The 15,452-nt window shown below is 34.3% G+C and overlaps 1 protein-coding gene across 2 annotated transcripts in view; it reads right to left on the bottom strand.

Annotated features, from left to right (window-relative positions):
• Window positions 1–8,782: 8,782 nt before the first annotated feature.
• Window positions 8,783–15,452, bottom strand: part of LOC109048675 (glypican-5-like) — a 94,270-nt gene continuing 87,600 nt past the window's right edge. For both annotated transcript variants that reach the window (XM_042717008.1, XM_042717009.1), the window contains exon 6: window positions 8,783–8,959. In XM_042717008.1, coding sequence (XP_042572942.1) covers window positions 8,797–8,959 — 163 coding nt within the window. In that variant the 3' untranslated portion in view covers window positions 8,783–8,796. The remainder of the gene's footprint in view (window positions 8,960–15,452) is intronic.

Raw genomic sequence — 15,452 nt, 5'->3', positions numbered from 1 at the left:
ACACGAACTTTAAAGAGAATTTGCAAGCGGCTAGGTCTTTTTAGAAGAAAAACTCGCTTTTGTCCAACATGGCAAGGTTATCGCTGGCTTCACCCAAATGCACTCTGGCACTTGGACAGCTATGATAAATTAAAAACCGTACGGCATTTTGCCATTAATGGCGTGTAATGTAATGAGTTTATTCTCAAGATTGTATTTCAACGTTTTTTCTCGAAATTTAACGAGTTTAATCTCGAAACACAACGACTTTATTCTCGATATTTAATGAGTTTATTCTCAAGATTGTATTTCGACTTTTTTTCTCGAAATTTAATGAGTTTAATGTCGCAATATTATGACTTTAATCTCGAGATGGTTTTATTTTTTTATTATTGCTTGGCCCTAATCCTCTTCCGTAATTAAGTATTTAAGTATTTTATTTATAATTTTATAATATTAAATTATAAAAATAATTTATAATATAAATGATAATGCTTATATATCTGTACATATTGAGATTTTTCAGTCATTCTTTATAGTAGGTTGCAAAAAATAAACATCTTTTTGAGTCATTGATTCATTCATTCATCTGATTCGTTCAAAAGCAAAAGAACAGAAAAATAAAATATTGCATACTAGCATACTATTACTATTCCTGCCACAGAAAGATGTTAAAAAAAAGTAATATAAGTATGCTAGCATGTGGTTCCAAATTCTGCAAAAGAGGAGAGGCTGTTTTTAGGAAGTAATTAAACTGAATCATCAAATGCAAGAGATTCTTTTGAAATGATTCAATGAATGATTCAGTGACTCTCTCCTTTGTTGCCACCCACTGACATAATGCAGAACTAATGTGATTTATATTAATAAATACATACCATTTATATATATATATATATTCACACACACACACACACACATACAAAGACAAATGAGAAGAGATAAATACTGCAATACTTACAATTGTGCAATGAAGACACCTTTATTAAAACACAATTTGTTGTGCACCTCCCTGTATCATATAAGCTAAAATAAATGTCAGATTTTCCAGTTTATTGTAATATTGTTATATATTGCTATATTGTTATATATTGTTTCTAGCATCATGCTCACCCAATTTAGCTTCAGGAACATATGCAACTGTACTTCTATGCTATTGTTTACATCTGCCCAAGTTATATTTCGTTCATAAAATTACAGCTGTGGGTCCATCTTATACAACTTCATACTATAGACAGAGATAGAGGAGCTGATAACTGCTGAATAATTACTGCTTCTCATGAATGAGATATATGGAATCAGATCCACGCAGAAGCACAGCTGACATCTCACACGTCATCGTTTGGTCCCTCACGGCGCAGTATGAGCTACAGCCATACGACAGCAAACACGCTTTAGCATGCAAGTATCTGATGCACTTATCTAACTGACACAGAGCTCTATGGATCTGCTGCAGTGACACATCACAGATGGTGAGGATCAGGCTGTAATGCCAGCGCAGGTCAACTAGACGACCTCAGCCTCTGCTCAGCCTGCTGGGAAGTCTGAGCCGCAGATGAGCTCCAAGATGCTAAATTAAGATGTGTTGAAAGATGCAGATCAGACTCGATGTGTTCAAGCCCTCCAAGGAACGAGCAACTCCTATATGCATGCATAAGGTTTTCCCGTTTTATAAATGAAAGGGTTTGAGAGAGGAGAATAAGAGGCAGAACATGAGAGAGAACGTCTCAAAAAGGAACCGAGACACAAAGAATGAGAAGCAGACAGGCGAGAAGAAATACGGACTTATACAGACAGAGAGGGTATGACTTGCATGGTGATTCACTGCAAAATTCAAAAGTAACAACAAAACTGCTGTGCAAAAACTATTTTTAAAGGGGTCATTTCTATATATATACATCAAACAGGTTCCCAATCAATTCCACCATTATTATGTTGAACATCCTGTTTCACTTTGAAATATTTCATATTAAAGAAGTTAAATGTAAATGCATCCCCAAGTGAATATAACAAAAAAAAAATTGATTGATTACATTAAGATATGCAAGTATTTTTTTGTATTACAACTTTAATGAAATTTTACTTTTAAAAATGCTAAATAACTCATTGAATATGCATTAATTTGCATACAACTGGAGAACGGATATAAACTTGCAAAGGTAAGAAAAAGGTATTTTTATCTCGCAATGCACATTTATATCTTACAATTTGAATATTTATTTTCAAATTGCGAATGTATGTCTCATAATTCAGAGTTTATATCTTGGTATTCTGAATTTATGTCTCACAATTCAGACTTTTTCCTTAAAATGAAATGAAAGGTAACAATTACTATTTATTATTATTATTAGTAGTAGTAGTAGTAGTTGTAGTAGTAGTATATCCTGTAGCAGAAACAATCTTCAGTACAAATGATATATGGACAAACCCATTCATAAAAATCTTCAGAATATAGACGGTATAAATATAAAATGGTACTGTGTATCCAAGTGCTACTAAAGTGGAGAAAAATACAGCTTACAATATATATTGTAATTGAAATCCACAGATGTTAATAGACAAGTGCGATAAAATAATACTTAAAACTGAATTTTGCATGTTTTCCTTCCCACTTGCTACATAATGAAAAGCCAAATAGCCCTAAATCTCAAAACTGACTGATGCATTTTTTTTTTTCCTGTAGTCTTTTACTAACAAAAGCAGTTGCACACCTCACCTTTAAGAAAGAGGCTGTACCTGAAACGGGAAAGTAATTTTTGGACAAAGAAAGCAAAGCATTGGCGCTGAAACTGACCCCTCGTGGACCAGAGCTAAAGCCCTGCATCACAAGAACATTTCTGAAGGCTTCATGGCTTGAAAAAAAAAAAACATGGGCTTTGTTTCCTAAGTCTGTGGGCCGAGCTGAAGGAGAGAAGCTCATTATCCTGATGTTCTGGGCATACTGAAGCTGCAGGGTGCTTTTTCTGCCACAGGCTAGTTGTATTGAAAGCTTGTGTCTGCTTCGGTATCATGGGGTAATGTTTAGCCCTTGAATATTGACACCATCATCCCACTGCATTTCACTCATTGATTCTCTGTGATTCTCCCTGAATCATACTGAAGTTAAAAAAAAAAAAAAAAAGGGAATATAACGTTTTTTTTTTTTTTTTAATAGTAATTTTACAGTCCTTTGGAGATTGTACTATGGTAATACCACAATATTCTTTTACAAAAACTCATGAGTATTACAAATAATACAATGCTGTTTTTGACCATGGAACCGTGATACAGTGATTGTAATATTATGGTACTTTAATATATACCATGATACTGAAATGTTTTTTTTTTATCATGGTACTTTCAAAATACCACGTGGAAGAAATATGATATGTTTTAGTAAGTGTTTGTTTTCCCAAAAAATATAAGGTGTTGTTGTTAATTGTTAATAAGACAATAGCAATGCAGTAATGCTATTTTTTTAACATACTGTACTGTCGCTTTGGATAAAAGAGTCTGCTAAATGCATAAATGTAAATGCATAAATGGTATGGTATTAACACACTACTTAAATATTTATCATGGTACTAAAATTCATACGCCATAGTATTTATAAAATTACTATGATATGTATACGTACTACAAACTATGGTATATGTCCAAAATACCATGGTAGTGCCATGGTATTTTTTGGTTTATTGATAATATTTTCCCTTTTGTTGTACAGTGATGGTATGGCAATACTGTGGTACATTTATTTACCATGGGTAATGACTTGGTATTTTTTAATGGGTATTCCACTCTGATGTATTTATCAAAATACAATATCCAACACTTATATCCCAAAAAAAAAAAAAAAAAAAAATATATATATATATATATATATATATATATATATATATATATATATATATATATATAATATATATATATATATATATATATATATTTTTTTTTTTTTTTTTTTTTTGGGGATATAAGTGTTGGATATTGTATATATATATTGAAAATACCATGGTAGAACAAATCTTAAGTGTTGTTTTTTCCTTTCAAAAAGGGTTGTGGTAACATCATGGTACTGAACTCATGTACTATGGTATTTATATGGTACTGCCAAAGTACTTCAAAAAATACTATAGTACTGCTATGGTATATGTCCAAAATATAATGGTAGTACCATGGTAATTTTGGTACAGTAAGTACTGTTGGTTAAGTACTGTGTGTGGTGATACATGGTACAGTGATGTATGGTATGTTAATACTCTGGTACCTTTATTTACCATGGTACCAAAGTTCATATACCATGGTATTTGTATGCTACTCTAAAAGTACTTACAATAATACAATAGCCAACACTTATTTCCAAAAAAAAAGTATCAATAATACCGTGGTAGTAGCAGTGTTATCATTGATATACAATTATAGTGTAGTTTTTACAAAAATTTTTGAATTTGTTTTTATTTTAAGATTTACCATTTTCATTTTAGTTAAATTAAAATCGTTTTTAATAATTTTATTGTGTGTTATTTAATATTTTGTTATTATATATTTAATATTTTTTTAGAATAATATATTTAAATAAAAAAAACATATTTTATATATTTTATTGTATTATTTAATATTTTTTTAATGTCAGTCATATTTTTTTAATTCAGTGTTAGCTTTTAGTTATTTTAGTACATCAAGTTAAAACTAAATAAAAATGAGAATGCTGCTTTGGAATCTTAATTGTTTATATTTTTATATATTAGATAGATAGACAGACAGACAGACAGACAGATAGATAGATAGATAGATAGATAGATAGATAGATAGATAGATAGATAGATAGATAGATAGATAGATAGATAGATAGATAGATAGATAGATAGAGGTATTTATTTAAAAGTATTAATTTTACTGTAATAACCCTGAGTAGAACCATGTTCAAAATATATCAATATAATAATTATTTAGGACCACCTTACTCTCTGCACACCAGTAAATGTCTGATCTGCTGAAGACGGCTCATGCTGCTCTCCTGAATGAGTTTTTCTTCCAGTCAAAGGCACAAATTGTAGTGCGAGTCTGTAAGTGCCCAACTCAACACAATTTAATTCCTAACACCCCATCAAAATGTACTGCTGACCCATAATTGGATATCATGTTTAAAAAAGTCATTGCGTCGCCCCCTCATCGGTTCATTTCCACAACAGGAGGACTCACTCATCAAGGGCCAAATTGCTTTGGACACCGAGTCCCGCTGGATCTGTCAGAGGACCAGTGGCTTCACACTGAGAATCCCAGCAAATGTCCTCTCCGTGTTCCAGTTATCATCATCATTAAGGAGTACACTTTGTTGTGTTATCAGAGATGTGACGGCACCCCGGGCCACAAAAGTATTGAGATTCCACACAGAAAGACTGAAGAGAACCTGCAGCGAGGAGACGTCTGAAGGCCTTCTCTACAGGTCTCTTTCAATCTCTCTACCTCTTTTTCCTCCATCAGCACCTCACTACCATCGAGATACCGTGAGATGGCCTTGATTATGAGAAGAAATATTTCAAGAGACAAGGAAGAGCTGATCCTTAAAGCTGATGTAATTTCAATCTAACTCCTTAGAGGGGTGCAATTTTTCAGTGTTAAAATACTTTATCTCTATTCCAGTTTAATGTGACGTCTTCAAATGAAAAACATTTGAATCTTACACTCTAAATTTAAATGTATATGAATTGCATATAGAATTTTCATCCATTTGGATTACACTATGTGTAATGTACAATGTGTGTGTGTGTGTGTGTGTGTGTGTGTGTGTGTGTGTGTGTGTGTGTGTGTGTGTGTGTGTGTGTGTGTGTGTGTGTGTGTGTGTGTGATAATCACACATTATCCAAACTAAAACTATTAAAAATTAATATACAAAAAAAAAAAAAAAAAAAAACTGGATTACACAGCTTTAAAATAACAGACTTGTAACGTAAGGTCATGCATACTGTACATGTCAATCATACATAGATGTAACAAAAATTGTGGCATAGTATTTAATTAGTTAAAAATACATACGATCTAAATAAATTGGATTTATTGAAAATGAATATATAAAACTGTTTATTGTGTATAGTTTATTAGATTATGTTATTTATAAGCAATCATTTGTGGGCTGGTGGAATCCTCCAGAACTTTGCAGAGGTCAGATGATGGTTTTTGAAACGTATGAACTTCTGTTCCCGAAAAACGCATGAAAAGCAAAAAGAAGGTGATAACACATTGCACAAAATGTTTCTCAAGATCAGAACATGCTGAACTACTTCTGATAGATCAAGATCAACTGTATTTTGTCTTGAAGCCACATCCAGCAGGAAGGGAAGAAACACAATCTATTCCAGCAGGCAGGACAGTAGCATCTGCTTCAGGATGGTAAGACATCATTGATTTGGCCGCCGGGTGGAACAGGGATAGAATAAACACGAAGGTGTTAAGGCTGAAAATGGATTTTTAAATATGTATTCATTGATTTTCTGGTCTCCAAGTGTTCCGCTGTGACGCATTATTTTGCAAAACGGAGGGATATGAAAAGAAGCATAAACTAATTTGCCTTCAATCGTATTAATTAAAGCGAAACATTCAAGCGTGAGTCAGCGTTTGAGCTTTTACCGTCCTCCAAACTGAGAGTGATGACAATAAAAATCAAATCAACAAAGGCGTTTGTTTGTTCAGGGAACGTCAGTACTTTTGGCTCTCAAGGTTAGACGGTGACGTTTATTCATCCCTACAAAAGTGGAGTTTTCCATTTACAGCTTTTAAGAAATTACTGTGAATCACATGCAGAAAAACACAGATGATATTCATCATAAAAAGTGAATGCAAATACATTTGAATTTATGCATTTGGCAGATGCTGGCATCCAGCAATTTGCATTGTATTCAAGGTGTATAATTTATCAGAACATGCATTTTCCAGGATTCAAATCCATGACCTTGGTGTTGCTGATGCTAGCAACGCTCGGGTTATGGGTTCAATTCCCAGGGAATGCATGAACTGAACTAATGTACAGCATGCAGCATGGGTAACTTTGAATGAGAGCATCTGCCAAATGTGGTTTGGATTACTTGTGGATTATTGTGATGTTTTTATCAGCTGTTTGGACTCTCATTCTGACGGCACCCATTCACTTGCAGAGGGACCATTGATGAGCAAGTGATGGAGTTTGCTACATTTCTCCAAATCTGATAAAGAAAACAAACTCATCCTAATCTTGGATGTCCTGATGGTGACTGCATTTTTAGTCAATTTTTTGTTGTTGTTGTTTTTAATTTTGGGTGAACTATTCCCTTCACTTGAGAAGCAAAATTATATTATTTTTTGTTTTCTGAAAAATGCATCAACATTAAGTGAATTTATGTTTAAAAAAAAAAAATGTGAATGATGTTTGGTCCAAGTTTCTCTTGTCTGGCATCTTAGTCATCCAGTGCGGCTCATAAAACAGCCTGCTATGAAATCCTGTGACAGATTACAGTAATAGGTAATACGAGGGATGACATTTCTAAAATAAACAGCTACATAAATCGTTCATAATGCAATGCGGCATGTGTGTTACTCCCTCCATGAGCAGCACACCATCCATATGCAGCACTTGTGTGTAAGAAATATGATTAAAACACCAATAGCGTGATTAAAAACCACAGTACACATATTTTACCTGTGATTATGGTTACTGTGCTTATTATGAGCATAATGACATTAACAATCATGGTATCTGTTTACATGAGCTCCAGCTTAATCACAGTACAGCCCTGATCGCATTATACGGCTGCATGTAAGTGTAGCCGATGATTAAAGAAACTGGATATAAGAGAAGAATTGGTTATGGATGTTTAGATGTGAGACCACAGTCTTAAATTCACCAGAACTTGATGCAAAAAGAGCATAGACACCAGACACCGTATGACTGAGGTTATTATCATTAACTAAAACCATGAAAAAGGAGACAAAATTATTACTTGAAATAACTGAAATACAATAAAATATACAGACATATAAAAACTGTTAATATATTTTTTTAAATAAATAAATAAAATTTCAGCTAGTTTCAAAGACTTTTTGAGGTACTAAAAAAAACTACAAATAAATAAATTAAACCTAAAAACTAAATTGCACATAAAATATTCACATAAAGTGAAGTATTTGAATGATTAAAAACACAACAATATTATTAAGACTTTAAGTAAAATGAAAGATGAAAACAAATATTTATTAAAAAAAATATAGAAAATATAAAAATAAAATCTATTTAAAATATTTACAAAAACTATAATAGTAGATAAGTGATAGTAAAATAACACAATGCCACTGAATTTCTATGAGTTTTCCAATCTTTAGGAATAACTGGATTTTTAATCGCTGAATTGTTTTTTGTTTTTTAGCCAATTGAGTTTTTTTTTTTATGTATTCAATTATTAATTAATATTATTAATGTATTGTAAAGTATTTCTTAGTTTTTTAATATATATATATATATATATATATATATATATATATATATATATATTATATATATATATATATATATACACACACACCACACACACACACACACACATGGTTTTATGATGATGTCTCCATGACTTTGTAGCTCTGGAAACCACGATTGAGAAATATTTTCAAGACTCTTAGAACCTTGAGTCATTCTCAACAGCAAAAAATGTCTCTATCACATTTACTACAACCATCCTAACACGTTTTTAAACACACAATGCACAGTTTTCAGACACGCATGAGCGGAACTAATGAAGATCTGCTCTGATCTGCTGGCATGAAAACACAGCAACTCATGAAACAGCAGTGCGTGGGACATCAAGGAGCTTGTTACATTGTTTCCTTTGACTGTATTTTTGGGGCCTGGCTCACCTGATTGATGTGCTTCAGTTTATCAATGACTTGACTGATCACCGGGTCGGCCTCCTTCACTTTGACTTCTGGGTTTTCAGCCTGGGCTTTAATGCCGTTGCCAACCACTCGGAGAGTGTAGCTGTAAAGACAAAAAAGGGTGAAGAATGAGAGACGGTTGTTCATGGTGAGTGGGTGTCGTTTCTTTGGATTCCTTTCCAATTTTTCAGCGCAAAGCCGATTGAAGCTTTGTTGTTGGCTTGATGAGGAAGGCCTTACATGAACCGACTACATTTATCAGCACAACAAAGAAAGAGGCGTAAAAAATCCCAGAAAAACCCACAAGGGCCTGAAATGGGATGAATAACTCAAGCCACACTAAAAAGCGATAGGACTCCAGGCTGAGAGACAGATTGGGGTTTATGTGGGCCAGAATGGATGTGTGCTGTGATGGGCCACAGATAAGACGCACTAGTGCAGAGAAAGCGCTGCTGACAAATGACAAGACATATTACAATTATTTATGGGTGAATTCGTTTTACACTAATGGTAAAATCAGCCCGTCCTGTTGAGACTCACCTTGAGAAGGACACGTAAAAAGTAAAGTCTTTGAACAGTGAGGGAAATATATATGAATGAGTAGGACAATGAGCAGCGGGCTTAGGTTATCGACTTTATTTACAGGTAATAAACAACAACTCTTCACGAATCCTATGAAACTGGAACTGGGCTTTTTAAATAAGCATACTAAAGCCTATAAAATGAACATTTTTAGTGGTAGTGTAAATTCTGATGATTATTATTTAGATTATAAATGACATAATTATAATATGACATTGTTAATTATCATACGTTTTATTTACATATTTTAAATCTGACAGCACCAATAAAAATGTTCCACGGTAATACTATGATATTTCCTTGAAATATACACATTCCTTGGAGTACCATCTAAATGCTACTGTTTATGAATATTATATCATTTAATACAGTAGCCGATTTTAAAGTACCATGAAACCTGTTTTGTAAGAGAGTCAGGAAATAAAGGACACAAATAAAAACATGCATCTCATGTCACGCTAAGCCTCAAGTCTCAAGCGTGCATCATGCACGAGCATGTAGTTTCACCTCGGCATGTGTCTGAGCGGGTTGATGCGAGACAAAAAGCGCTGAGCGTCTCTCTGCTGCTTTGATTCCAGCTGAAGGCGTCAGAGGTGTGTGTTCCCTCACTCAGCGCCGTTACTTTTCCACACACTCATCTGAATACGGCTCGAACCCGCGGCGGCGCTCAAGAGAAAGACGCGCACTTCAGTGGAATGCAAATCCTCCAGAAATACAGCGTTAAGTCTCGCTGTGGGTTTTGTGCTCTTGAGGCTTGGAGACAAATTGATTTAGGGGTTCGAATGGAAAAAAATCAGGACTGAAATACTGACTTCTCAATCTTGCCTTTGTAAAACCACTGTCTTCATAAAGATATAAAAAAATAAACACCTCAAAAATAAATAAATAAAACATCATAGTTTTTTTTTTTTAATGTGAAATATACTATACTGTTTTGTGGTATTTTTAAAAAAAATTTACACACCATGGGCCTATGATTTCCGCAATGCAGAAAACGCAGATAGAATCGCAGAATCGAGTCATGAAAATGGAATTTACTGTATAATGCAGAATGTCACGGAATTTGTCAAATTCGGATGAAGTAATCAAAAGAAGGTCCATACACTTAAATCAAACCGTGATATGGACTTGTGTTTCTGAATACTAAGCAGCAAAAGTACCATTTAAACATGAATCATGCATGTTCTGCGCATCTCTGTGTGAATGATTGGTGTTTTTTTTGTTTTTTGTTTACTACACACATACTGAAGCGCGTGACGCTTACTGTGTTTTTTTTAGCCTCTGTTGCCTCAATATGAGCACATGAACACATGAACATGATCTCTAGAACTGCTCTAGAGAGAGTCTCTTTATAAGCATTTTACCGTTTTCTTTTCTTTTTTTTTCTTAGAGTAAAACTATCATTCATATCATATGCAAATAGAAACTTAAAGTTCAGTTTTCAGTCGGTCACTACGAGTCACGTTGTGACTGATGAATTGGGATCGCGCTTGAAGAGACCAATCTACTTAGAGTGTTGACTAAACGAGCCGATGCACATTGCCATGCGATAATTGCATGCAGCTGCTGCTCGTCACAGAACAAGCATAAGTACGCAGCAGGTGCAATGCATGTTCAGCTTTTTTGCTTCAGAGCCGAGTGGTTCTATTGTTCTGCTCTGACGAGTCAACGAGCGCTCTGGAGAAGAGGCTTCTCAACACTGGCGTTGGTATGACGGCGCTGCAGCGGTGGTTCCCCTGTGCACTTCAGCACTTCTGAAGTTTCCTGTCATAACTCGCCCGCCATTATTAATATTTAATGAAACCATTAAAATGGAATCGAGGAAATTAATGGAAAACAGAATTTGGTCCAAAAAAAAGTAAAAAAAAAAAAGTTAAATAAAACTGATTTAAAAAAAGAAATTGTTAAACTTTTAATAAGTTAATACGTAAAACATTTAATGATTTCAATTAATTGAGCATGCTTTTGATGAATAAAATTTAATTCAGGCAAAATACAGGAAAAAAAAAAGACGGAATTTGGGGAAAATAAAATGGATTTCATTTGGCCCTACCGTGGTTCATGTTTGCTAGTTGCAATAAAGAGCCATCGAACTGTTTTGCTGTGCAGATCAAGGACTTTCCTAACCAGACCGAGTATGATATTTCTCCCTTTGATGCAGTCTAATGCTTTTAAGACCCTCGTTAAACAGTTGGGGTTGGCTCTGTCGGACTTGATTAATACCGAATCATCAACACGCAGGTCACACGCAAACATGCTGCTAAGCACATTTAAAAAAAAAAATCTGCCAGGATGCCTGCATGTGCTCTCAACAGAACACACTCCGCACTCACTCACTCCATTTAAAAGCCATCTTTTCACTGTGCCACGGGCCGCTCTGCAGACGCTTCACTAATATTTCATAACACACTCACGGAAGACTCTCACAGGGCAACACGCTGTCGTGAAATACGGAGCTGCTTTTTTTATAGGTGTCGCCTGATAAAAAAAACTACTAACATGCACGACGCTGCTCTATACATGCACATGCCATCCTCTGACTGTGAAAACACTCGGTTTTGCAAAAGAGAAAATAGATCAGAGATAGCATTTATCTGGTAAGGACTGACAGACAGCCTTTTCTGAGGATCTTCCAGCAAACTCGCTCAATCACAATGCTCTTCAGTCGCTCTTTTGGTGTTGTGTGCGGATCCTGAGCGCCAGAGTTTGATAATTTAAAGAAAGTGTTTTTTATGCACGGCCTGTGAATGATGGGAGAGTGTGGGTGTGCAGACATATGAGCAGGATTGTCTTTTTTAAAGACATAAATCATAAAGCTTTACAAATTTACACTGCAGCAGCGCACAACGGCTCATTACGCATTTTACTGCTCGACAAAACCACCCACCAAACGATCCCCGCGTAATGAGAAATGTAACTGTGGCTGACATAAGAGGCATATCACAATCAAAATCACTTCATTTGCCTCGAATAAAACACAAGCTATACGCTCGTATGGGCCCAAGACAGACATTGTAGAGTTTTGGAAAAAAACAATAACTGCACTCATAAAAACATAGCACTGCATGAATTAAAACAGCCAATAGATGTAAATCTCATAGCTCACATTAATTATAAATGTGTGTGTGTGTGTGTGTGTGTGTGTGTGTGTGTGTGTGTGTGTGTGTGTGTGTGTGTGTGTGTGTGTGTGTGTGTGTGTGTGGTGTGTGTGTGTGTGTGTGTGACAATCTATATTTAGCAAAGTTGATTGGAAAAAACATACAAAAATATAAATTCCATTATTGTGTTGAAAAAAATTTTGTTACTTGTTAAAAATGATTATGAGTGTGACAATGATTCTTCAAATTGTATTTAGCTCTAATAATTGTTATACTGTAAATAACAACAACAACAACAATAATAATAATAATAGAGTTTTATTGGCAAACATAAAGCAGTCTACAAAACATTTATTTTATATGGTTGTTTTAAAAACTCATCATCACAATGCTAAGATGTTTTAGATGGGTTGTCATGACAAAGCGTGTGTTACACTGATTTGACCACAATCAAAAGGTAATCACGTGCTTCATGTTCTGCCAGACATATCCCCCTCAGACATGTTAAAATCACTGCAATGGCTCATTGCTTGAATAGTGAATTACACAAGAGGCCAGCAGTGGTGGGAGAGCCACACAGAAGCTCTATAATTGCTCTATAATTGCAGAATTGTATAAGAGTTCAATCAGCGCTGCGATTCAGGAGGTGGAGGCCTCGCAGAAAGCTGCCGCTCTAGCAGGAGACTCTGCTCCATCTGCAGCCACTTTTCCTTTCACAGCTGTGCCACTATTTATACATTTTGGACACTACAGATGTGCTTTCAAATATTATTTTTATACAACTGCCTCCCTACGATACAAGAGAGTGTTGTGTGGAGCTTGAAATAAGGTCAACCAGGGAAGCTTCACTCCATTTTGATGGTTGGACCCTGACTCGCCTCCTCCTTATTCATGCTGAGCTTTTCTCAACTGGGTCTAGGTGCTCTGATGTAGCTTTCACTGCCCTATAATTGGATGCAATCATTTTGTAACACATTTTTATAACTGATGCATCGATTTTATTTCATCCCTAACAACTTTCCTATGTTTTGTGTAGAATTCATTTTTCACTGCTGTCCTTCAGATTCACGCACTGAATAATGATCCGTTTTTTTTTTTCTTTTACTGAAATGTGGTAGTGATCATAATGACTCAAGGTACAAGAGAATTGAGAGGCAATTGTGTCCAAATGAAGGGAAATGGTTTTTCATTTGTGGAAACATAATGTCTCTGCAATACAGGGGATTTAAATCATTTGCCATTCTTTCCTTTTTTAGATCAACAAAATTTCAGTATAGAATTGGTAATTTATGTAATATAAATGTACAATCACTACTCTATATATTGCATATCTGACGATCAGTTCTAAAACCATAATGTTCAGGGTAAAAACAGGGGTCCTTTCTCTAGAACCTTAAACTCGAAATATGAGTTCACATTTATGAGAAACTAAACATAAAAAAAAAAAAAAATTTCCTCCATTAATTCATTGTTCCTGACGAATAACCCAATCTATGCCAGCATACAGAGGTTAGTCAATCAAAATAAAGGTTAGTTACGTATACTAGTCTTTTAGCTTTCAGGTCATGATAGTGCACTCTAAAAAGCAAAATAAAAAAAATAAAAAAAATAATAAATAAATAAATAAAATAGAACATATAATAATAATAATAATAATTATTATTATTATTATTATTATTATTAATAATTACAATTTTAAATAATTTAGCAATTAAATAAATTTTAGTATTTAAAATTGACAATGAAAATGAGGTAATGAAAAAAATCACAATTTAGAGTCTTTTTCTTCCAAGTCCAGAACAAAAATTCTGAAAAGCTCAAATAAAATTAAATAAATGTATTGATTTATTCATTTATTTGAATGCTAAATTGATTAATGTTAAATGTATTAGTGTTCATATTTAAAATGTATTAAAGTTAATTTGTGAAAAAGTTTCAATTTTAGAGTCTTTCAAGTTTCCAACTCTAAAATTAAAAACTGGGATAAAATGAAATGATAAATAAAACAATAATTATTAAAATGTTACATTTATTACTGTAGCAATTAAAATTTATTAAAGTTGTTGAAAAAATGTCAAAATTTTTAGAGTCGTTTTCTTCTAAGTCTTAAACTAAACTTAAACTTAAACTCAGAAAAAACTAAAATAAATTAATAAATAAATAGAGAAGGTGATGATGGTGGTATTATTATTATTTTAAGTAATTACAAATGTAAGTGTTTTTTTTTTAATTTACAGTTTTTCTTCCTAACTTTGTAGAAAATCATCTAATGTCCTCTCCCACACCACAACCTGACGCTGACTAGCATAAGCAAGTTTCGAATCTTGGTTTAGCTAAAACAAACTCATTTCAAAACCAAAAATATATTACATAACTTCCAGTTTCAATATAAGAATTAGGCAAAAAATTGAGGGAATCTGTCCACTGCGTAGGCCAACAGAACTAATACGCCCAACAAACCACCTGTGAACCACAATCTCTGCTCATAAGCATCAGAATCACATCGGACTGTGATGTGGTGAGAATGAAGATGTAAGGAATAATGATTTGTGCCCCGTTCTGGTGTGATTGCAGAATTGAGAGAGAGAAATCAAGTGAATCACACCAGCAGCTGTTTCCTCATCATCTCTCCTCGTCCTGTAAGTTTCGAGAGCCCCCTGGGTCTCCTCAGGAAAATACAACCATCTAAATGTATCCGTGTTCTTCGGCATAAATTCAACGAGACAGCGGTGTTAATTAAAAGAAATAATGGCTGAGATTGAATGCAATTGCTGTGAAAGGAAATGGGACGGGGAGTTTGGAAGACAGACGTCGCATGCGGCGCACAAATGCTGCAAAACGTGTCTCCTCCGTCTCGGAGCATGACTGCCACCCTCGGAGCTCAATGCCATCATCCAACCCTCCCACAAACATGAA

This window comes from Cyprinus carpio, chromosome B1, assembly GCF_018340385.1.
Source record: "Cyprinus carpio isolate SPL01 chromosome B1, ASM1834038v1, whole genome shotgun sequence".
In the NCBI taxonomy this organism is placed as follows: domain Eukaryota; kingdom Metazoa; phylum Chordata; class Actinopteri; order Cypriniformes; family Cyprinidae; genus Cyprinus; species Cyprinus carpio.
Note: the sequence above shows the minus strand (reverse complement) of the source record. Positions and strands in the feature narration are given on the sequence as shown.